Source organism: Muscardinus avellanarius, assembly GCF_963383645.1.
Source record: "Muscardinus avellanarius genome assembly, chromosome: 1".
NCBI lineage: Eukaryota > Metazoa > Chordata > Mammalia > Rodentia > Gliridae > Muscardinus > Muscardinus avellanarius.
Genome location: NC_137786.1, coordinates 201,925,413 through 201,952,027, shown reverse-complemented (window position 1 = coordinate 201,952,027; position 26,615 = coordinate 201,925,413). Strand labels below are relative to the sequence as shown.

Below are 26,615 nucleotides of genomic sequence, written 5' to 3'. Positions count from 1 at the left end.
ACTTGTTTAATTTCCTGGGTATATAATCATTATTTTTAACATCCTTAATTATTAAAAATAAAAAATATTGTTCCTTATTCCAAGTCACCTAATTTCAAATAAAGCACAATATCTAAATGGCCCAATTTGGCTAGATTTTATAACATTAATCTTTTGAAAACAATGCTTCTGATTATGACCAAATTAAACTGTTGCAAATGAGATAATTATTCCAAAAAAATATTATAACTAACCAAGAAGGATTAAAGTTTTGCCAGTTTCAACAAACTGCAGTTTGTTGAACTGCAATGATCATTTTCCCTGGTTACAGTATATGTAAGTGCCTTTGGATTTGTTCAGAAGCAAAGATAGAAATGTACTGATAACATTTTTTTTTTTTTTTTTTTTTTTGGTGGTACTGGGGTTCCTGGAAGCCTCTCTACCTCCGGGCTACAGTCCCAGACCTATTTTATACATTTTTATTTGGAAACAGGGTCTCTTAAAAGCCAGCACAGCTGGCTTCGAACCAGCGCGATCCTCCTGTCTCCGCCTCCCAAGCACAGGGATTACAAGCGTGCACTACCAAGCCTGGCTTACTGATAACATTTTAATTCAGGGTAAAAATGAGAAATTAACATTCACATGGGAAATATCAGGCATTTGTACCTGCCTCTGAATGGAAAAGAAATGACTGAAAGTATACTAGAAAGAAAAAAATGCTAATTTAGCTAAAAGAAAATTTCTTTAACTGTACTCTACCAAACCAAATGCTGACTTCTCACTTCTCTACCAAACCCAATGAAGAATTCTACCAAATACATCTAGAGTAGGTGGCTTACAGGAAAAGATAAATGTAGGTGGAAGGCAGAGATGAAAAGAAAACTTTAAAGCTGGGTGTGGTGGCACACACTTGTAATCCCAGCATATGGGAGGCTGAGACCTGAGGACAGTGGTTCGTGGACAGCCTCAGCTGCTTAGTGAGGCCCTCCTCAACTTAGTGACACCCTGTTTCAAGATAAAGAATAAAAATAACAGGGAAGGGGGTGTAGTTCGGAGGTCAAAGGCCCCTGGGTTCCATCCCCAGAAAGCAAAAAAAAAAAAAAAAGAAGAAGAAGAAAACTTTACCACCTTGCACTGCATCAATTTTATAACAGAATTCTCCCTGATTTTTTTTTTTTTTTTGAAGGCAGGCGATTTTTTACTTAGATCCTTATTATACTTGGTCATTCTTCAAAATGGAACTCTTCTTAGGTCTAATCCGCATATTTCTCTGACTTCCTTTCCCTAACACAGAAATGTTCAATGTGGGCGTTCTGAAAATGTGTTTGGGCTGTAATAAAAGAATTGGTGGATGCCACTAGCACTTAACAGGTGAGATAGAATTCTGGATATCCTGCAGTGTACAATACAAATCTCAGTGCTACAAAATAAAATGACTCAAATTCTGCATGAATTACAGTGTCTCTTTATGAAGGGGGAGGAGAACAGTAGCGATCATCTAAGCCTGAAAACCAAACTTAATTTTCCATATCACACAATACTTTTTAAAAATTGACCTGTAAGAGTTGTACATATTTATGCTTATAATATGTAGTGATTAAGTCAGAGTAATTAGGACTTCATCTTAAACATTTATCATGTCTCTGTGTTGGGAATCTTTGAACTCATTTCTTCCAGTTCCTTGGCATATAATAAATTGCTGTGAACCAAAGTCATCCTAGTATTTCTCCCACCATCTGACCTCTCTCTGTCCCCAATCTTTTTTCCCTTCCTAATCTCTAGTGATCACTATTCTAGTATATGAAATTAATTTTTTATATTCCATATAGGAGTAAAATTAAGTAGTACTTGTATATTTACCCAGTCCTTTTTGAAAAGATTTAACATGCACTGAATTTTCTAAGAATGTAATTATTATGTAAATTGATCAAAATTTTACCAAGACTACTTCCCCATCAAAAAAATCAAGTCAAGCCGGGCGTGGTGGCGCACGCTTGTAATCCCCGCGCTTGGAGGCAGAGACAGGAGGATCACGCAGGTTCGAAGCCAGCCGCGTGCTGGCTTAGGAAACCCTGTTTCCAAATATAAAATGTAAAAATAGGTCTGGGAGTGTAGCCCGGAGGTAGAAGGGCTTCCAGGAACCCCAGTACCACCAAAAAAAAAAAAAAAAAAATCAAGTCACTTGTGGCAATGTCACTTAGTCTATAACTAAGTTATTTAATACAACACTACCTGTACAAATTTTATATTCACTGATATTCTGTTTATAAATATACTCTTCTGATACCATGTTAATACATCCATCTCAAAGCTAATGAATGCATTTTACAGTCAGTTGCTTGACATTTATATCAGCTCTCTGAAATTTTAAATTAAAACTCTCTCTTTTTTTTTTTTTTTTTTTTTTTTTTTTGCGGTGCTAGGGATGGAACCCAGGGGCATTCTACCTCTGAACTACACTCCCAGACCAATTCTTTATTCTTTATTTTTTAAACAGTTTCTCACTGAGTTGCAAAGGGCCTCACTACATAGCTGAGGCTGGTGGCAAACCCAGATCCTCCTTTCTCAGCCTCCCAAATGCTGGGATTACATGCATGCACCACAATGCCTGGCTAAATATTCTTGAACACAATTATTCTAGAACTTGCATGTGCACATCAACTTATCATCTCATTTACTCTCTGTACAGCCCCAACAATAATACCAATGTTACTTATTTTCTACTTCATTCCTGATGTTTCAACAATAAATAATTAATAGTGCAATATATGGGATATTTACTACATACTAGACACCATTCTGACACTGTATATGTAAACATTGATTAATTACAACAATATTTCAATAAAGTAAGAACAATTACCCCATCTGGCAGATCCAAATTAAGCACAGGGAGACAATGGGTCTTTATTAATCAGTAACAGAATTCCAGAGCTTATACTCTGTATCTACTACACTGGAACATTTCTTTTGTTTTTGTTCCTAATCTTCCTGCACCTCTTACTTATTCTACTGACATTCTTGTCTCTGGTCTATCTCACCCAACTACCTCCTCTCTGCCTCTCCACTAGAACTACCTCATTAGCATTAATCAGAACCTCTTCATTCTTTTCTTGCATTCTCAATCTATGAGAGCCCTTCATAGACTGTCTTCCATCCCTAGCCAGACTAACTTCCAAGAGTATCAGACTACTTTCTTTCTATCAATCTTTCTTTCCTTTGAACTCCTATACTTCTCACCAGCAAAAGCATTATCTTAGATTAATACTCAAAATTTTCTTATCGAGTGAAAACTCATTATTACATAATAAATGCACAAATTATTTCTCTATTTAACAGCTAAGTAATACTCAAGGAAATCACACAACCAATTCTAAATGATTATTCTATTCTTTTTTCTTCTTCTTCTTTTGGTGGTACTGGGGTTCCTGGAAGCCCTTCTACCTCCAGGCTACACTCCCAGACCTATTTTTACATTTTTATTTGGAAACAGGGTCTCCTAAACCAGCGCGCGCGGCTGGCTTCGAACCTGCGTGATCCTCCTGTCTCTGCCTCCCAAGTGCGGGGATTACAAGGGTGTGCCACCACGCCCGGCTTTTTTTTTTTTTTTTTTTTGGACTGAGGATCGAACCCAGGGCAGTGCACTCGCCAGGCAAGCGCTTTGCGACTGAGCTACATCCCAGCCCCTAAATGATTATTCTATTCTAACTTATCAACAATTTATTCAAAAGCCTACTTCAATAATCTCTTCAAACAATCTCTGAGATTTACAAATAATATTGTCTTTGACCTCAACATGAAAATGGAGGCCTTCAGACTGGATTCCTCTCAATTCTTCTAATCTAACATCTATAAAATCATCTTCAATCCTAAAGATAGGATTAGGGTTAGAATAGGATTGAAGATAATGCTTACTGCAAATCATAAAGGAAGAAATTAAACTCTTTACCCCAAACCACAATTCTCTGTATTATGTAGAAGTGGTTTACATCTGGTTATTCTCACAGAAAGAAGAAAGAGATCATAGGCTTTTTGCCCTTCTTCATCCAATTCATCACTGTAACTCCTGATTCAACTCTTTCCTTCAACATACTAACTATTGCTATTTTGGTTTAGGTATTTATTATTTTTAATATAAACTATTACCCTCCTTGCCTATAATACACTATCTGACATCTGAGTAACCTATAAAAATGGAAATTTATCCAGATCATCCCTTAAATTAAATCTCTTCAAAGGTTCCCCATGGCCACAAGAAAACAAACAAACAAAAAGGCATTTTCATTTAATTGGCTTAATACTATACTGATTTTGCTAGATTATAGAGGAAAAGTACACTCTTACTATGACATTTTAGTTTTATACTTTTACCTTGTATAAATAAATGAGAGTAAAATCCCATATCTTTAGTCATATCAAATTACTTTTGGAGGGAGGTATGGTATGAAAGAATTTTAAAAAATCAATAGGAATCTGTTGAATTTTCTGTGTTTGACACTGTATTAGGAATCTAGTGGCTACTTAAATACTGAGTGGGTAAATATGGAAAAGATAATTCTTTGGAATACTAGAATAAGACTGAAGACAAATCATCTAAAGGTAGAGTTGAGGAAAAGAGAACCAAAGTAGCTTGTGATTTCATGGGAAAAAGAGAGGTGGGCTTTCTCTCACTTAAAGTGTATACCACTTTGACAGTCAAGTGTTAAGTGGTATGTGAGAAGATAAAATAAATGTCTCCCAGGGATTATAATTCAATAAGTGACAATGGCCTGTAGTCTCATATTTTACCACTATCCTCCCTTCACAGTTCAGCCTACTCAGTGGCTTCCTTTCAATCCTTCATTCTACCACAATCCCTCCCAGCACAAAACCTTTGCACATATTCTGTTTTATCTCTGAAAGGGTCTTGTTTATCCTTTTAATTCTTTGCCTTGGTGGTTCCTTCTCCCTTAGTAAAGCCTTACCAGTTTAAATTTTCCTATTAAGCAATCGCAGAGCACTATCTATTCTCTTTTCATAGCCGTGGAAATTTCGCATTCACTTGGATGATTATTTGATAAATGTCTACCTTCCCTGCTAAACTGTAAACTCATTGGGGTTAAAATCATGTCTAATTTTGCTACATATTGTATCCTCAACACTAAGAGTGCTACAACTGATGCATATCATGTTCAACATAAATTTATTGAGGAAAGGAGAAAATAGTCTCATTTTTACATTGAAACTCAGACTAAAAAGCTCATTGTCAATTTTTCATTTCTCCCTCTACTTTTCTATCTTCACCCAAGCCCTCACCATATCTCTCTCCTCAATGTATATTTCACCAGTGACTTTCTTTTAATCCCTCTATTCAGTGAGTATTTCAACAAATATTTGTCCTTCACCTTCTACATGCCAAATACTGTCCTTTGCACTGAGAACAGAGCAGGCAAAGAAACAGAGAAAATCCAAGGTGTCACGCTAGTGTTGGATGGAGGAAATGGGAAGGGAAAGAAATGGAGAAAAAGGAAAGCAGACAAGAAGTAAAAGATAATGGAAGATGCAGTATGTTGTTGACAAATGGAACAGAAAAAGCAAGTAAGGGGGATACCAAGTACAACAGAATGGTAGTTAAAATTTCTCAGGGTATCCAGGGAAGGTACTAACTCAATAAAGACCAGAAGTAAGGGAGTCAGTCATATGGCTATCTTAAAAATGAGTATTGTAGTTTTCACAAGTTAAGGTGCTATTTTTACCCCCAAAAAAATGTCTACATTAGCACTGTTGGATATTTAAGTCAAGACAACTTCACTGGAAATATACATATTGAGAAATGAGCACCAACCAAAAAAAAAAAAAAAAAAGAAAAAAAAAAGAAAAAGAAAAAGGCACCCAGGAATACATAGCTATGAGAGGGTTAAAAGAAGAAAAAAGTAATAGCAAATAATCAAAATTACTATTTTAAGTCACTAAAGCAAAGTTTAATTTAAACACACATAATTTAAGGTAAGTTTACATTTTAGAAAGATCATTTTAGATTTCTTCCCCAAAAATCAAAACAAGAAATTAAAAATTCCACCAATTAAAGAAGCACCTGTAATATGCAATTATCCTAACTCAAAATCAAGCATACATGTAAAAAATAGTATTGTTATTTTATTTAACTATTTAATTCTCTGAATTCTCATTACAGTGAAAAGTGTAAAACATTACAGTGAAAAGAAAAAAAACAGTGAAAGGTGTCAGGGATTTGAAGCATTGTGGTTTGGGTGTTTTGTTTTGTTTTGTTTTCCGTATGCAATTATAAAACCAAATATGTCAAAGCAGTGAGCTTGGGTTCAAAAATTAACAGCAGAATATACTATAAACAAAAATGAAAAACTTCCAAGTTTTGGATGGACACTTGCTTATCCATTTGCAAAAGGCTCAGAAATAGTAACATCAGCACAATAAAACCAAAATGGTATCAATCTACAGATAGAAAATTTTGCAAGATAGAGAATTTGACACTTATACCATTTCTCACTCATGATTTTCAGAGGGAAGTTACTTTAGGCAAAATTTACTGTTATGTTTCTGATATAAATATGTCAAAGGATTTGTAGTAGCTACTTAAAATATATCTTGAAATAAAATTTTTGTTTTGTATGCTTAAAATGTTTTTGTGTTAGTATAAGAAAATACCTGAGGCTGAGTGATTTATAAGAAACATCTATTTGCCTCACAGTTCTAGAGGTTGGGAAGTTCTAACAAGCTGGTATTGGCATGTGCCCAGCATCTAGAAAGGACTTTCTCACTGTATCACAACATGGCAGAGGATATCATATGCTGAGACAGCAAGCATACCAACTAGGGCCTCTCCTTCTTCTTGTAAAGCTATCATCATCATATCATCTAAATCTGCTTTCCAAAGACTCCAGTTTCTTTTGTTTTTATTGGTGCAGTGTAGTCATACATCTTGATGGGGTACAAGATGGTAGAGGCATACATGCAAATTGACATATGAATTGGAAGGTTAAGTGTCCAGCCATGAAACTTGGGGGGATAAAATCAAACCATAGTATATATTACCTATGATACATTTAAGTAAAAGCTCTTCAGGAAAATGCTTATTTTTTTTAAAAGATGAATAATTTTTATTATTAACCTGATGTTACTGAAATAAATATAAAGATCAAAAATCTCCCTCTTATAATTATCTCCATTCTCCCTTCTAAAAATTTTCAGTCTGCATTTAAATTCTAAATTCCCTAAAAGAGAAACTGATTCATGTTCATTTATAAAAGTAGTTTACTAACTTGTTTATTTTATTTGGTGTTGGGACTTTAACCCAGGAAGTTTTGAATACTAAATACAAACATTACCATTAAGCTACCCCTCAAAACCACTATTTAATCATTTTAAACTGGAGAAAAGTCAAGCCTGTATGCTAAAACAAACAAACAAACAAACAATCTTGGCAATGACATTCTATGCTGCTGAAAAAATTAAAGCAGTAATATGATTGTTATAAAGTTCATTTAAAACCAGAAGTAGAGTGAAAAACTAAATAAGTTCTAATTGTCTTATTATTTCCCTGAAAAAATAAGAATAAAATCAAAACCCTAAAGAGGAGAATTATGGGAACTCTGTGCTGGAGAAAGCATTGAAAACAGAAAAGAGAGAAATTTGTATAGTTTAGTTCCTTTTTAAGTATTAACACTAGGTTCCTTCAAAGTATTCTCTTGTGCCCCCCCACATACACACACACTACCCTTTTACTCTATCATCATTTCTAAGCCTCAGTTAGTGAAGTATGCTAGTCAGTTTATCCCCTACTTTTTTTTTAATTAGTGCATTGTACTCATACATCATAATGGAGCACAAAATTGTAGAGGTATAGCTGGGCGTGGTGGCACATGCTTGTAATCCCCATGCTTGGGAGGTAGAGACAGAGGATCACGCAGGTTCGAAGTCAGCCTTGCTGGCTTAAGAGACCCAAATAAAGTATAAAATAGGTCTGGGAGTATAGCCTGGAGGTAGAAAGGTTCCATCCCCAATACCAAAAAAAAAAAAAAAAAAAAATTGTAGAGGTATATATGCACACATCTCTCAATTAGCCCTTATCCAATTCCCACCCCATTCCCTTGGAGCAATTTCCCATTCTATTTTATGTCATTACAAATACTTATGAGAGATCAATCTGGGATAAAATTCTGAAAAATCCAGTTAGCTGACCAGAGATGAGTCTAGCTCCTTCTGCAGACTTGTAAAGGCAAGAACAGCAAAATGTGTTTCAAATAACTGAGGACAAGAATATCCCCAAGTGCTCAGAAGACTAGTGATCTACTCTCAAGAGACATTAGATCAAGTTGGCTATCCTGAGATTAAGGAGCTCAATATACACCCTAAAGACCTTATAGGCTGACCACTACAATGAACACTTAAAATAGAGGGGGGAAAGCACAAAATGTAATTTGATTATTAGCTAGAAGCCTTCAACAACAATCAACAGTCATTTACTTCAATCAATATGGTTCCATTATCATAGAAGCACTAGAGATACTTTCTCCTTTTTATTTTTTTATTATTATTTTTATTTTTTAGTGTGTGTGTGAGTGAGAGAGAGAGAGAGAGAGAGAGAGAGAGAGAGAGAGAGAGGGAGGGGCACTGGTGATGGACCCAGGGGCATTCTACCTCTTAGCTAACCCCCAGCACTATTTTTTATTCTTTATTTTGAAACAGGGTCTCACTGAGTTGCAAAGAGGTCACTAAGTAGCTGAGGCTGTTCCTGAAGCAGGATCCTCCTGTCTCTGACTCCCAAATGCTGGGATTACAAACGTACACCACCACGCCCAGCTCCTTTTTACATTTGACACAATACATTTTGCAATACTACCAAGATTATCACTCAGGAAAGGCACAGACAGGAAAATCTTACAGAACTTATTATTATTTTCTTTCTTTCTTTTGGTGCTGGAGATTGAACTCAGGGGCATTCTATATCCAAGTTACACGCTCAGCACTTTTTATTTTTTATTAGAAACAGGGTATCATTAAGTTGCTGAGAGACTCACTAAGTTTCTGACACTGGCTTCAAACATGTGATTCACCTGTCTCAGTCTCCCAAGTACTGAGATTACAGAAATGGGCTTGTATTCTTATTATTAATACGCTGCCCAAAATATATTTGCATCAACTGGAAAATCCTTCATCTTTATGGATATATTCAATATCCATAGCTTACTTCTTTTGCTTTCCAGAACAACAACAACAAAAGTTTAACTAAAGAATTAGAATTTACCTTGGAATTAATGTATATATAAAAATACTGTACATGACACCGCAATTAAGTAGGACAAAGATAAAATAAATGCCTAAATTAGTACATAGTGATAAAATGATAACCCAAATATTAAGACCAAACATGCCAAGTAGTTTATATAGAATGAGAGAGAAAATATGCAGCTACCAAAAAGAACACATAAGTATTTTCTAAAACAACACTCACCAAAAATAATCTTTAAATTTATCTTAGCTCCTGTTGAATGATAAATGTTTCACACAAAGGAGATAGTCACTAGTACCCAAACAAAAAATGAAAAAAACATCAAAAGGGTCTATAAACAGGGCATTACAATAGGAGTCACCATTAAGCTTTAGAACTAGGTTTATTATAATATAACATTTTAAGCATACTACTTACAGCTCAGTAGTTTATGAGAAGACAGTAAAAGAAGAATAAAATATTATGATAACTCAAAAGGTCAAGGGACACTTTCTACCACTGTACACAAAACAATATGCAACTTAAAAGAACAATGGGAAAAAATAGAACTACTGGATCTAGCCTCTTGCAGTAGTTATGATTAGACTATTGATCAGGGATTAATGCTGACCTAAATAGGGTAACCATGATTCACATCAATGGGCTTTGTAAATAGAAAAGTCTCCCTTATTTCTCTTTTTCTTATTATGAGCTACCCACATAGAATAAACTGATTTCTTGGAACACCTCAATCAACTAAACCAGAAGAATTTTATACATCCAATTTTTAAATATAGAAAAGTATAATTTTCTCAGCCATGAAAACATTTTAGTTATTTTTAAATAGATTTCACTTTCCAATTTTGTGTTCACAACACAATTGAGAAGAAACAGGTTTCCCACAAACTCTTCATCTCCATTTGCTGGGCGTGGTGGCGCACGCTTGTAATCCCAGCATTTGGGAGGCTGAGGCAGAAGGATTCAGGTTCACTGCCAGTCTTACCTACTTAGCGAGACCCTCCGCAACTTAGTGAAACCCTCTTTAAAAATAAAGAATAAAAAATAAGGCTAGGGGTGTAGCTCAGAGATAGAATGTCCCTAGGTTCAATTCTCAGTACCACAAAAAAAACATAAATTAGGATTCCCTCTAGTTGTTGTATATTTTATAGATTTGGACAAATGTATGTTATGTACCCATTATAGTACACAAAGTAGTTTCACTGCCCTAAAAATTCCCTGTGCTCTACTGATTTCCCTCTCTAATCTCTTTACTGTCTCTATAGCTTTGAATTTTCCAGCATGTCATATGGTTAAAAGCAAATAGCACATACCTTTCTCTGGTTGGTTTCTATTACTCAGTAATATGAACTTAAGTTTCTGCCATTCTTTTCATTGCTTCATAGCTCACTTCCTTTTAGCACTGAATATTCTATTTTCTGAATATGGTATACTTAATCACCTAGTGAAGGGTGTCTTGGTTGCTTCCAACATGGGGGCAATAATGAATAATGCTGCTATAAACATCACTGTGCATGGTTTTGCACGGGTATGTTTTTAATTCCTTTGGAAAAAAAGGAGCCCTTTGGAAAAAAAGAATTAACTTACAGTAAGAGTATGTTTAGATTTCTAAGAAACAGCCCAACAGTCTTTCAAAGTAAATGTATCATTTTGCATTCCTACCAGCAGTGACGGTTCCCATTACTCCATATTCTTGCCAGCTTTTGGTATTGTCAAATGTATATATGTAGTGGTATCTCATTGTTTTAATCTGCATTTTCCTTGATGACATATGATTGGGAGCATGTTTTCATATGCTTATTTGACATCTGTATATCCTCTTTGATAAAATGAATAGTAAGATCCTTGGTCCATTTTTTAAACTGTTGAGTTTTAAGAATTTTTTGTATATTTAGATAATAGTTCTTTAGCAGATAAATATTTTTTTCTAATATGTGGCTCATCTTTAAATTCTCTTGGCAGTGTTTTCCTAGACAAAAATTTGAAATTTCGAGCCAAATTTATCAATTATTTTTTTCACAGACCATGCCTTTAGTGTTGGTTGAATCTAAATAGTCATTGCTCAACTCAAAGCAATCTAGATTTTCTCCTACATAATATTTTAGGATATTTTTTCATGGGATTTAGGAATTATATAGTACATTTGGGTTTACATTAAGTCAGATTAATGGAAAAATAAGCATAAATATGTTAGTTTCATTTTATTAAATAATTCACTCACTTATTTATTTATGTATTTATTTATGTATTTATTTATGTATTTATTTATTTATTTATTTATTTATTTATTTATTTATTTATTTGGTGGTACTGGGGTTCCTGGAAGCCCTTCTACCTCCAGACTACACTCCCAGACTTATTTTTACATTTTTATTTTGGAAACAGGGTCTTCTAAGCCAGTGCGCGCAGCTGGCTTCGAACCTGCGCAATCCTCCTGTCTCTGCCTCCCAAGCGCAAGGATTACAAGCATATGCCACCACGCCCAGCTCACTTTTAAAATTTTAATGAATTGTTAAAAAGACTACAACTGTGCACATAATAGAGAAGCTCATTACCTAAGAGATTATTTTACATGTATATATGTTAAAATTTGAAGATATAACAAAAAATAATTTTGTATTATTTCTTAATATTTAAGATATGAAAAAGTATTTTACAAATCACATTAATCATATAAATTACCATTAAATAAAACATATAAATTTGTTTGATTCATAGTATTATAACCCCCAAAATTCTCTAAGAATGTGTAAACTTGATATTTTTAGCAAAATAGTTAATACACAACAGTTTTGACAAACTATAATTGTATAACTAATATGTCTTATCAAGAAAAATGTATTAAATCATCAAAGATAAGATTTCAATATTTAATTACTATTTAATTCTTCTGTTGATTACTATTGACTCACCTAGAAGATTTTAACAACAGTATGCAAAATGTTTATCAAATCACCATGAAATATAGGCTCCCTAATTATGATACTAATATTCCAAATGAAAAATAACAAAATAAACACCACTTTTAAAATACTACATATAGTCGGGTGTGGTGGCATATGCTTGTAATCCCAGCATTCCGGAGGCTGAGACCAGAGGACTGTGGTTCGCAGACAGCCTCAGCTATTTAGTGAGGCCCTTTGCAATTCAATGAGACTCTGTTTCAAAATAAAGAATTAAACATAGAGCAAGGGTGTAGGCAGAGGTCGAATGCCCCTGGGTTCCATTCCTAGACCAGTAAAAAATAAAAATGCCGGCCGTGGTGGAGCATGCTTGTAATCCCCGCACTTGGGAGGTGGAGACAGGAGGATCGCGCAGGTTCAAAGCCAGCCGTGCTGGTTTAAGATACCCTGTTTCCAAATAAAATATAAAATAAGTCTGGGAGTGTAGCCCAGAGGTAGAAGGGTTTCCAGGAACCACAGTACCACCTAAATAAATAAAATACTGCATATAATAAACACTAAACTAAAGATGAAATCGAATATGAATGGAATTTAAAAATATATATATATATATATATATATATATATATATATATATATATATATATATATATATGTTAGCCGGGCGTTTGGCACAAGCTTGTAATCCACGGGCTTGGGAGGCAGAGACAGGAGAATCGCACACGTTCAAAGCCAGCCGTGATGGTTTAAGAGACGCTGTTTCCAAATAAAAATATATATAAAAAAAAAGGTCTGGGAGTGTATCCCTGAGGTAGAAGGGCTTCCAGGAACCCCAGTACCACAAAAAAAAAAAAAATATATATATATATATACACACACACACACATATATATATACATATATATAATATATTCTCTAGAAGTATTCATACAAAAATTATGCAAGAAATAATAGAACTCAGAAAAGTAAAATTAACAAAGCACAAACCATACTTGAATGTTCTGATATTATAAAACAATCATGTGTTTCTGGAAAATCAAAGTAATATGAAAAGAACCATAATTTATTTAAGTCTTATTTGCTTTTAAAATATTTTATTAACTAATATTTTGTTACTCTCAAACCATGTTATTAACTATTACTAGCTATATTGGAATGTAGGTTAACTTTTTATTTTTTTTGCAATGTTGGCAACTGAACCAAGGGACCTGAATATGATAGGTAAGCTACTCTACCACTCCGCTACACAGCCAGGCTGGAGTCAATAATACTCAAAATTATTTTAAGATGTGTTAGAAGGATCAAAAGGACTTTTTTCTAAATTTATTAAACAAATGAAGTAAAAAAATCTTTGTATAACAGAGTCCAAGGACAGCATATTATCTTCAGGTCTCAATGTATAAATTATAAAAAGAATTAAATTAAATAAACTTGTAACATTTTATAAATTATCAGTTCAACTATAGTTAAACATTTATTGCCCTCCCACTATGAGTCAGGCACCCAATGTGCTAGAAAGAAAAAAATTTCTGTTCTAAATCAACTTCTCATCTAGTGGCAATAAAGAAATATTTATAATACAAGGTAATGAACTCCATAATTTCAAGAAGGGCACAGTTCTGAAGTAGTAGAAAGGAGAAGAGAGTAACGTTTCAGAAACATTTACAAAACCAGTTTTTGAAATAAGAACAAGATATTTGTTCTCACACCAACATGTCACATAAAAAAGTGCAAAGGCACAGACATATAAAATATTACTACATTATGCATTAAAAACTGCATTATAGCCAGGCGTGGTGGCACACACTTGTAATCCCTGCCCTTGGGAGACAGAGACAGGAGATTCGCACAGGTTTGAAGCCAGCCTCGCTGGCTTAAGAGACCCTGTTTCCAAATAAAAATATAAAATAGGTCTGGGAGTGTAGCCCGGAGGTAGAAGAAACTGCATTATAATTTAATATAAAATTTTAAAAGATGGAACAGAAGAAGAAATAAACAAGCCGGGCATGGTGGCTCATGCTTATAATCCCAGCATTCGGTAGGCTGAGACAGGAGGATCGCAGTTCACAGACAGCCTCAGCTACTTAGGCTCTTTGTAACTCAGTGAGACCCTGTTTCAAAATAAGGAATAAAAAATAGGGCTGGGGGTGTTGCTCAGAGGTAGAATGCCCCTGAGTTCCATTCCCCAGAACAACCAAAATAAAAGAAAGAAATGGGTAAAGACTAAATCTATGTTTAGTGGCATCGATTGGCTGCTTGAAATAGGTAATAAGAAATATGTGCACCATGGAAAGATGCAAGCACTAAAATCAGCGTTTTTGTTTTTGGTTGAATTCATATCCAACCCTTCTCAGAGCTAAGTATAGAACATTTGCCAACACAGCACTAGAAATATCAAATCCAGAATGTGTTTTAATACAAAAGCTATTTAATGTGCTACATGATCCTTTTATGGCAAAAACATTCTTCAAAAGTAGAATGCAATTTAAAACAAATTTTACCTGAAACAATCCTATATTTTAAAAAAAATGGGAAAACAATCCATCCATCTAAAATTTCAAAAGTACTTTCTAAGTGGAAAAAACACATTTCTCTTTACATGTTATGCCATTAGTCCTGTTCCTCAGAAGAGCTGCTAGCTCTCAAAAATCTGGTGTCAAACAAATAAACTACTCTGTACCATCAACCTCCAGTATTTAAAGAAATCAAACATATAGTCTCAGTACTTTCTCTTTCTCTTTGATGTTTACTTTCCATTAAGGATTACAAAGATTTTCAGATAAACTATTGTTATTGATCTTAGAAAATTCCAATATGCAAAACATTATACTTTTTTTTTTTTTTTTACAGGTCTGGGGATGGAACCCAGGGGCATTTGACCTCTGAGCTACACCCCCTGCCCTATTTTTTATTCTTTATTTTGAAACCAGGTCTCACTGAGTTGCAGAGGGCCTCACTAAGTAGCTGAGGCTGTCCGCGAACCGCGATTCTCCAGGTCTCAGCCTCCTGAATGCTGGGATTACAAGCGTGGGCTACCATGCCTGGCTACATTATACATTATTTTTTTTGAAGATTTAAAGTTTATTAGAAAAACAGAAATACAGAAAATAGAAATACAGCCCCATGCCAGAATGGCATGGGGGAGTGACTCGAAATGAATACACCCTACATTATACATTTTTTAAATAAAGAAAATAATCAGGATGCGCATACGCCCTAGTGAAAAAGTACCTATCATTATCATACATGAGCGTCTGGGTTCAGTTCCCACCACTATAAAAATTAATGAATGAACAAATGAATGAATGAATGAATAAAATAGAAAAAAGAAAGAAAATTATCAAAGTTGGTACAATAACAACTTTAATAAATAACTATAAAAATTAATATTAAATGCTAGAATATTAAAATATTAACCAAATCTTAGCCTGTCATCACAATCTATTTTGCATCAGTTTAGGTGTCAATTCATTTTACCTTCATTTCTGCTTCTGATTCCATGAATTTATAATAAAAAGACCTGTTTCCTCTGGAGGCTTAGAGTTTCCATACAAAAGTAAAATGTGATTCAAGACCTGAAGGATGGTGATGAGGAGAGTTCTATACAGAACTTTTTCAGTTCCAGATATGTTGGTTCCATCTTTGCTTTCTCCTGCATTCTACTCCTGAATTTATATGGAGCTACCAACTCTCATCCTTCTCTCTGCTTATAATAATGGTTAATGTTTACTGAGCTTATACCACTAGAAAATACCGTTCTCAGTAACTGGTGTACATTAACTCATCTAGTACCCATACTATGTAAGATGGGTTCTGTTTCCTCATTCTACAGTTGAGGAATCTAAGACACTGCCATGATAAATTTCTTAATCAGAACGACACGGCTTTCAGAGTCCCTTCATATTTATCCTCTCTCTCTGATAATTTATGCATGTTACAGAAGGCCCAAGATACCAAACTAAATTAGCACTACTACTGAGAAAAGTATTCCAATCAAGTTTTCTAGACCCTCCAAACTATTCACTGTAAACTATGCAAATAATATTTAATTTAATTTCTCTAGCTTTCAGAAATTAGAAATGAAAATTGAATCATGTAGAGTAAAATATTTCATGAGCATGAAAAAATGTTTTCAGATAACTAATATATTCTTACAAAGAGTTATCCACCGAAAATATGAAATAAAAACTAAGCAAAGAGAAACAATTATGATTTAGTTTCTTCTATACCTCCCATGGGACTAGAAAATAAGAAAACATTTTTCCTTATAATTCCTACTAGTAAATATTTTAACATATTTGTAAAAGTAACTCAATATGAGGTAAACTAGCTATGATTCTAAAGAAGTTCCCCAAGTCAATATTTTATTTAGGTCAGTACCTTTTAAATATTAAGTTCTGTAAAATATCCTAGGCCTCACTTAATACTACATTGAAATACTTTTAAAAGCTCCCTTATGAACAAAGTTCTCATCTGCAAATTTACCCTTGAAGGTAATGTGGAAAATAGTAATTAAGTATGTGATAGATATGATTGAATCTATGACTCATAGTTTGCAAAGAAAAATGATTTTGGGGAAAAGGCTCAGGAAGAAGAGAAGCAAATAATGGATTCTGGATGAAATGAAGACCTTTCCTGTCCAAGGACTGTCACCAGTTCTTTATTACTTGAAGATTAAGGGAATAGAGAATAAAGCTGTCTGCCAGACAGCTGAAAAGGTAAGAATAACATTGTCTTTAAGTGTATTTCACATGAAAGTTTTCAGAAATAACATTCAGAAAATTAAACTTTCTATAAAAAGTTACTAGAAAACCCAACTCATATCAGAACAATGGAAATGTCAAAATAAACTAACATTATATTTGTCAGGAATTTGAACAGAATGAAACAGCAGTGTAGGTCAAGTTGTAGAATCATCTAATTTTAATTCACTTGGTTTCAGAAAAAGGCAGACATAATATACAGACTTTCTAGACTTAGTGAGGTTTCTTTTTGTTGGTTATTTTTCTACTCTATGGATTAGAACAAAACAAATATTTATTTTTGCTAGTAGGCATCAGTAAAATGTATTTGATAAAATGTATTTGGTTTTGAGATTTAAGAAGTCAGAGATTCAAGCCACTGATATAACTGCCCCTCCTTTCTAAGAGATAGGGATATGTGCATGTGTACAAAATAAATCATATAAATTTAAAAACACTTTAAAATCATATTTTAAGTATAGATTTTAATTGCTACCTATACATGAGGAAATGTATAGAAATTTTCTTTAAGAAAAATAAAAAATTGAAGTTGTATTTGACAGAAAAATTAACCCAATTTTTTTAATTTAAATTTTATGTATATTTGTTTTAGAGTCCATACTATGTTTTAGCATTCAATACTCAATGAGGTTGGATTTATTCTGTATATATTGCCTAAGTAGAGGTAAACAATATTTTTATGATGAAGCAAACATACTTCATATCACTGATGGCTTTTTTTATTAGCAACACCTAGTCAATCTAGTATCTTACAATATGCATACAGCTTACAACGTTAGTTCATGAACACTGCCTCATTCAACTTGTATTCTCAAAAAAAACAAAAAACTACCTTAAGTGTTCTGCATGTGTGCATTTGAGAACATGTGTTCTACACTGATTCAGAACAAAGCAATCCAGTTCCACAGTCTTTGCTCTTTACCATCACTAAGCTGTATACTCTCCTAAAAGCTGTAAAAAGGTGTGACTGTGAAAATTAAAATAACTGACTTACTTACTTAAAAGACAGCTTTTAGAATAAGGGATTGCGTTTCTGACCTCAATACACTGAGAATACTATCAGTATTAAGTCACCAGCAGATACTTGAAGAAACTTTATTATAATGCATATTATTTTATCTTTTGTAATTATAAATTGCCAGAAAGTTTCCGACTTTTCCTTTTGGATATTACATCATCCAACATTTTTATGATTTCCTTAAGATTTCAAAGCATTTTATATTTTAAAAAAAAAACTATTTAACCCTGTCAGCAATACTCTAAGTACAATAGGTATGATGGCTAATTTCATGTTTGCTTTCAGTGCCCATAAATTTGGTCAAACATTATTCTGGACATTCCTGTGAAGATAATTTTGGAACGAAAATAACATTTAAATTGGTGGACTCTGAGTAAAGCAGATTAGCCTCCATAATAGGCAGGCTCACCCAATCAGTGTAAAGCCTAATAGAACAAAGACTGGCCCTCATAAGAATATGAAAAACTTCAGGCAGTAATCCACAAACTCTACCTCTTCCTCTGGTGGATACCAGCCTGTCATCCTACCCTGCAGATGAAGGAATGCACATTACAGAGTAAATTCCTTAAAAGCGCTCTCTCTATCCTTCCTTCCCCTCTCCCTCTCCCTCCCTCTCTCTCTCTCTCTCTCTCTCTCTCTCTCTCTCTCTCTCCCTCCCTCCCTCCCTCCCTCCCTCCCTCCTTCCCTCTCTCTCTCTCTCTCTCCTTTCTCTCTCTCACTTTCTCCACACACGCATGCATGCGCACACACAAACAAATTAGTCCTCCCTTAATTTCCATCATTTCATAGAAAACCCATGTCAAAACTTTGATTTATTTCAGAAATAAACTATTCATAAGTTTTAAATTGTGCAGCATTCTGAGTTAGTGTGGTAGAAATCTCACACAATCCCACCCTGTTCCACTTAGGACATGAATCATCACTTTGTCCAGAGTATCCATACTGTATATACACTAACCAGCTGTTAGTTACTTTGGTTATCTGATGAAATGTCACCCTGAGGCACTGGTTTTATTCAAGTAATCTTTATTAGACTTACTAATGGAACCAAAGGGTGTGATGCTGGCAATTAGGGTACACAATAAATTGTATCCTTGAAGCAAAAAGGTAAAAGTTCTCAATTGGATAAGGAAAAAAATAAATGCTGAGGTTACTAAAATTTATGCTAATAATGAGTAGATATAAACATAGTATGTATAAGGTAGTATCCATAGTTCAGGTACCCACTGGGGATCTTGGAACATGTCTTCTGTGGATAAGGGTAGACTACAGTTTAGACACCCACACAGCTGTGTGGTTTGTCCCCCGAGTGTTCATATACTGGAAGTTTAATCCAGCATATGAACCCCAGTATGGCAATGCTGTGAAGTAGCTGGACCTTTAAGAGATGAGCCAGTAGAAATAATTAAGTTATTAAGAGTACTTCCTTCAGAAAGAAGTGATGCAGTTCTTAAAAGAGGGTTGTTATACAAGAACATTCTAGCTTCCTATCTCACCATATAATCTCCCCCTCTCATGGCTGCTCCCTTCATGATGCCATCCACCATGATGAGATAGCTAAGGGAGGCCTCTCTAGAGCCATGTCACAGATTGGACTTTCAGCCTCTAAAAGATTAAGATACAAAAATATTTTTCTTATAAATAACCCAGCCCCAGGTATTGTTTGTAGTAGCAGAAAACAGACTAACACATATATACACACATCTTTATGTTTCTATTTATCTGAAGATCCCTGATTAATATGGTAGGATACTAGAAAATCAAAGCTAAAAAAAACTGAAAACCATTATTCAGATCCATATCTTTGTGTGTGTGTGTGTGTGTGTTGGGGGGGTACTGGAGATGGAACTCAGGGTCATTCTACCTCCAAGCTACACCCCCAGCCTTATTTTTTTACTCTTTAATTTGAATCAGGGTCTCACTAATTTACAGAAGGCCTCACTAAGTAGCTGAGGCTGTCCACAAACTGCTATCCTCCTGTCTCAGCCTCCCAAATGCTGGGATTATAAGCTTGCACCACCATACCTGGCAGATCCATGTCTTTATCTCCGGTCATTTCTGAAAAGATTATAATACTCTCAAGGAATTATACTGGAATTCAGTTTTCATACCCTAAGCACTCAGCCAGTGTAACATTCTTTTTCAATCTATGATTTGACAAAACTAATCCATTCCAGCAAATAATTTGGCAAATCCCCCCAAAATTAAGCATAGGGCAATTCCACCCCTAGGCATAAACCCAAGAGAACTGGAAACATATGGCCAAACACTTGTAAGCAAATGCTCAAAATAGACACATTCAAAGTAGACACGAAGTGGATGGAAACAACATAAATGCCCATCAATTGATAAAGGCATAAAAATCCATACAAGTAAACTATTCAGACATGAAAAGAACAAAATGGGGATGAAAGTGTAGCTCAATGGTACAGTGCTTACCTAGCATGTGAGGACTTGAGTTCCATCCCCAGGGACCCCCATCCAAAAAAAATACAGAAAACAATGTATAGATACATGTTGTACTAGGGGCAGACCTTGAAAACTGCTGAGTAAACAAAGGCCAACATAAAAGGAAACATACTATATAAATCTATTTACATAAACTGTCCAGAAAAGGCAAATCCATAAAGACAAAAAATAGATTAGTGTGGTCAGGGCAAGATAAAGGTCAATGAGGGTTGAACACCAGTAAGTATGAGGTTTCCTACTGAGGTAATGAAAATCTTCCTGAATTCAATAGTAGTGATAAATGTACAACATTATGAATGTACTAAAGACCACTGAATTGAATAAGATGGTTAATACTAAAAATGGCTGTCTCAATAAAATATTACAGAAAATAAAAAAACATATCTACTCACCTGCCCTTTCTGTGGTGCCAAACAACGAACAACTTCATCCACCATTACTGGAACATGTAATTTAGTCATAGCTTCAAAATTTTTATCTTGAGATCTATGTAACTCCTGAGCTCCAGTTTGTTCTGTCTGTTCCTGGGCTTCATATTCACTATATCTTTTTGTTGTAATATGTATTTTTTTGGGCCAGACACCTAAATTAAGTATGCCAGACTTAAACCAGCATGAAAAAAATTCTTTATATATTCTACAAAGGTATGGATATCGAAGCATTCTGTAGATCAACAAATCTAGAAGAGAAATTTAAAACATGATTGTTAGAGTTCTTTTTTAAATTTTGTACTAGAGATTGATCCCAGGGGCATTCTACCTTTTAGCTTTAGGCCCAGTCCTTTTGTTTTTTATTTTGAAACAGGGTCTTGTTAAGATGCTGAGACTGACTTGAATCTGTGATACTGTTGTCTCAGGCTCCTAAGTACTAGGATTACAGGTGTGTGCCACCATGCCTGGCTAGACATTTTTTAAAATAATGTTGTATTGCTTGAGAGAAAATTAATATGAAATATTTTACAAATCAAAAAAATGTAAGCCAGGTATGGCAGTACACAACTGTAATCCTAGTTCAAGATCAGCATGTGGTAACATAATGAGATCTTGTTTCAAAAAATTAAAAAAGAAAAACAAAAGGGTGGTACAGTAGTTATATACCCCCCAAACTTCAATCCCCAGTACTACATGAAAAAAACACAAGACTCATTATGTAAACAAATGAAGATGACTTTTTAAGAATCAAAGAACCTGAGAGAATGAACCATAGATAAGACGCAAATTTTAATGTGGCTTGATAATTTCTAAGGTTTCACTAATATTTAACTATGAAAACAGATTATTTGGATCACTTTTTTACATTTTTTAGTTTTATTTAGTTCTGAAAAGTAGGTTCAATTAGTAAAAACTTATTTAAAAAGCCATTTAAAACACTAAAGGGATTATAAATATCATAGTTTACATCCGGGTTGTCTCTTATTTCAAACTCTTTTATTTGTTTTTCTCATGTTAAAATCTCATCTTAAATTTAACTGTGCAGAAAATATTGTGCCTAGAAAATTATTAGACATGTAAATTCAAAATGGAAAGATGATCACACTGTGAAAATATTGCAGATTTATCATCTCTGACAGTCTCTGAAGAAACCATCTAACCACAGCCTATACCAGTGGAGTATATATCAGTTCAAACTACAAATTTATAAACAATCAACTGAGCACAATTTAGCATTTCATAGCCATATTTTTAGTTTATTTGGCTTCTTTGGTGTAGGGTATTGAATCCAGGGACTATGTGCATCATAAGAACACATTCTAACTATGAACTACAACCTTAGGCAAGTACATTTAATTGTCTATCCCAGTGTGAAAAAGAACAAAACAAGTAAATATCTGACACATTTCTTGAACTTCTCATACTTGTTCCATTTTCTTTTGTAATTTATAATTATTTTAACTATTTGTAATTTTATGTAAATATGTTAACTAAATTTCTGAATATTACCTAGCAACAAATAAGCCAAATTGTTAATTAAGCTTTAAGTTTTCCAGAAAACTTTATACAAAGCAAACCCAACTACACTTGAACATGTCTAACATTTTTCAAGATAATGGCTAGTATCTATTTAACACTAAATACTACTTACTACGCTAAGCACACTGCATGTTCTAATTCACTCAATCCTTATATAACTCTTCAAGGTAGGTATTATTCTCATTTTACAGATGAGAAAAACAAAGAAGCTAAATAACTTGTGAAAAGTTAAAAGAAGACAGCCATAGAGCTATAGTACTGGTAATCTTATCCCCAGAGCCTGTCTTAATCCCCATACTATAAACATACCCCCACATTTTTTTTTTCTGTACCAGGTTGGAACCCAGAGCACTGTACTTCCAAGCTACACCCCCAACCCTATTTTTTAGTCTTTTTATTATTTGAAACAGTTTCACTGAGCTGTAAAGGGCCTCCTAAGTAGCTGAGTCTCTCAATAATAGCACAGTGATCCTCTGGTCTCCCCATCCTGAATGCTGCGATTACAAGCCTGAGCCAAACGCCCGGCTCACAATTATTTAATGTGCTCATATAAAAAAAATGGTACTTTAATTGTTTTAACTATGTACACGTAGTATCTCATAAAATAGATGCTTTTAAAAAAAAGGACTTAGCATCCTATGGCTTGTCCTTGTTATACTTACATATAACAATATGTTATGGAGTGGCCATTACAAGAATATTACAATGTATAGGCCCAAACAACCTGGAATATTTAAACAATCTATATTCTATGTCCAGATTTTGATTATTTTTTAAAAAAACAAAAAACACCAACTCCAATATAGGAGTTTAAAAAACACCAACTCAGCCGGGCGTGGTGGCGCATGCTTGTAATCCCAGCACTTGGGAGGCTGAGACAGGAGGATCGTGCAGGTTCAAAGCCAGCCTCAGCTGCTTAGTGAGGCTCTCAGCAACTTAGTGAGACCCTGTTTCCAAATAAAAATATAAAAAAGGTCTGGGAGTATAGCCCAGAGGTAGAAAGTCTCTGGGTTCCACCCACAGTACCACCAAAAAAATTAAAAATAAAAACACCAACTCCAATATAAGAGTCACAGGGCGAGAGGGGGAGGCAAATCAAAATAGATGTTTTAAAACACTATCACCAACATTTATTTTCTACTGTACTCAATTTCCTTATTTTTATTTGACTATGTTCAAGGTACAAAGCCTAAAAACTTTATTATGAACTAATCGGCTACTAACTAGGTTCAATATGGAGAAAAAGCTACAAATGATTCCTTTTCCTTTTTGTTTCCTGGAATACTTTCCTAAAAATTTGAGAGGGCAAGCTATAAATGCAGTTTCTTCTCAATAGCTCAGTCAAATGCAGTTTCTTCTCAATAGCTCAGTCTCCTACCAGACTACTCAGAGCCCTCCTGCAGTCTTCTAAGAGCCAGCCACTTTAAAAGATTTAAGAATGTTTAAGTTCCTGGCCTCTAGAGCAGACTGTGTGGTGTCCTAGGCAAGTCATTTAACTTTACTGCAAAGTTCAGTTTAAGCTGTTAAAAACCACAAAATTGGCCAGGTTACTCTTTTAATTGTGGGAACACAAAAGTCAGTAATACCTACAAAGACTTCTTCTTGAGGTAGTCAGTTTTGCCCTGCAGGGTAAATCCTGTTTGAAAATGAAATTCTTAAAGCCAAAATCTCAACTTACACACGAACGCAGAGAAAGTGAAAGAAGTTTGAAGAAGAAAAAAAAAAAAAAACCCAAAACTTTTTTCCCCCTAAGAATCATACTCTTACAAGAGAAAAACTTAAACTTCTGGGAAAACTTCAGATCCCAGGTGGAAGGCTCAATGCTGAGGACCTGGAGGAGCTTGTTCTCTCTCTGCCCCAGGCGAGTCGGGCGACCCGCTGGGGGTACTGGGGGTACCCCAAAGGGCAGGGCTTTCTAACAGAGCACCCACAACTCGGACACTTCCTCCTCACCTGAGGCACGAAGATCTTTCAATCAATCAGCCTCTAACCAGGGCCAGGGGCGACCACTAAGGTGCCTGAGAAACCAAATTTGCCGGTCCTCTAGAACCCCGCCCCGGGGGAACTTTGCAAAGACGGACAGAGTGAGCCCACGTCCGCCGCAGCAACCGAGGGCGGTCGGCCTTTAGTTCCGCTGCTTCCAGCCCCAGCTGGGAAAGGATCTTTAGGCACTGAAGTTTCCAAACAGCCTTTCTGGAGGGAATAAATAAAACCTCACCATTTCCAAGTTTAAATTCACTTTTACTTTATTTATTATGTTTAAGACAATTTCAAGTCTAACTTTCCATTTTCTCTTCTACTCTTTGGTTTACTGTGACACTGTCTAAAACTTGTATTCCAATAATACGACTTTTAGTTATAAAGTATTACAATTTCTAACAAAAGGTGGTAATTTCTGTCTCTTTAGCGATATAGAAAGCTTTGATTCTCTCGTCCTTCATTTCGTTAAAAAAAAAAATACACACTCTCATATTCTATGTTCTACCTCCTTAAATGTCTTGCCAAACTAAAGAGTAGCCAGCTGGCACAGTATTGGCATTGATTAAAATCTCTGTATTTTAATCAAATATGATTCCTTAAGAATACAAACTTCATAATCTGAACACTTCTATATGGCAAATGTAAGAACTGAACTCAAATGGTACTTAGGTATGAAAACATCAGTAAGACTGATAAGACTGTATAACATTGGAGGTCGAGATGGAATTTAAGACACTATTTTCTTATTCACCAATTATCAATGCAATTTTATGAAAACATGGCAAGAAGTGCACAATTAAGCTATCACTTTACTGTTCACTTAAACTAGAAAGTGTTTCAGACAAATTACAATCTGAACAGTCTTGTTTATACAGTTCAGTTCTTTTCTGAAAACTTCAGTTTTCTCTCAGTAAAATGAAGGAAATGACATCTACATCCCATGGGTTATTTAAATAATTAAATAAAATAATAACATACATAAAGTGATTAACAAAGACCCTAAAATGTCAATGGTAAATTGCTATATGGGAACATATTTGAAATTTTTAAAGGCCCTTCAATTTTATTACCAAACCTGGCATTAGGCACATAACTATTTTATTACTAAGATACATAAATTACAACCAAAAACAAGTTGTAGCTTTATTGATGGTCAATCTAGTGTTTAGAGACAATCATTAACATGCACCATATATAATACACAATGTCCCTGGGTTTTTTTTTTTCAATAGAAATGTCATAATCTGTGATGTTTCCACACACTGCTTCATTTATAATACTCTTGCACTTCATAAAGTGGTATGAATCACCAGAATATAAACTCCAAGTGGGTAGGAATTTTTACTCTTTTGTGTACTACTGTCCTTAAAATCTACCGTCTGTTTGCTGAATGAATGGATACAATAATAATATAAAGAGCAACACTAAAATTCATATTATGCTACTAAAAATATCCTGAGAGGTTGGGGATGTAGATTAATGGTAGACTTGCTTAGCTCGCTTGGAGCCTTGGGTCTGATCCTCGGCACCGCAAAAATACAATATAAAATAAAATTAAAATATCCTGACAAATGAAGATGAATTATCTCAGCAAAAAATATTTTCCAATTTCCAGGTACTTTTCTCTTTTTAAAATGCACATTCTGAAACAATACCTACAATCTGAAACAATCATTTCCTCCAATAACGAACTAAGCCCAATATCTTCAAATGAATTTATTTCGTAATGCCATTATTAGAGAATGTAGAAGCAGGCAAGTATCAAGTTCCACAGATAGCACTAAACAGAGTAGGCCTGGGAGTCCAAAGGAAGGGGCCTCGAAGCAAACGATCTGGAATTCTCATTAACTCAAGTGAAGAAGCCCTAAACCTTCCAGGGCAGGAGACCAAAGGCTTGGAGGCCTCACTCATCAGATAGGAAAAAGAAGAAAATAAAAACACCCGGAACCCATTAATCCACACCCAACAGGCTCCGCCTCTCCCACTGGCAGAGGGCACACACCAAACCCTGCCCGCAGAGCGTCTCACTCACACCCTGAACCCTGAAAGCGGCCCGCGCTCCCGCGGATGGGCTAGCGCCAGACGATCCAGGTGCCAGCCTCCCACCTGCACGCCGGCCTGGCCCCGCCCACTCGGCCGCAGCCTCCGGAAATGCTGAGCTCGTTGCCACGACGACGCGCAGACACGCCGCTTCCACCCGCCCCGCGGCCGAGCGCTTAGCGCCAAACTGCCGCGCGCAGGGCAACGTCCGGCGTAGTGACGTCACTGGAACGGTAGCCAATGAAAAGA

General features: G+C 35.1%; 1 protein-coding gene across 1 annotated transcript in view; it reads right to left on the bottom strand.

Moving 5' to 3' along the window:
• Positions 1-21,038, bottom strand: part of METTL15 (methyltransferase 15, mitochondrial 12S rRNA N4-cytidine) — a gene marked incomplete at both ends in the record, with an annotated part of 228,223 nt that extends 207,185 nt beyond the window's left edge. Inside the window, one exon of the mRNA XM_080710304.1 lies at positions 20,769-21,038. Within this exon, the coding sequence (XP_080566430.1) occupies positions 20,769-21,038 (270 nt within the window). The remainder of the gene's footprint in view (positions 1-20,768) is intronic.
• Between the last annotated feature and the right edge of the window lie 5,577 nt (positions 21,039-26,615).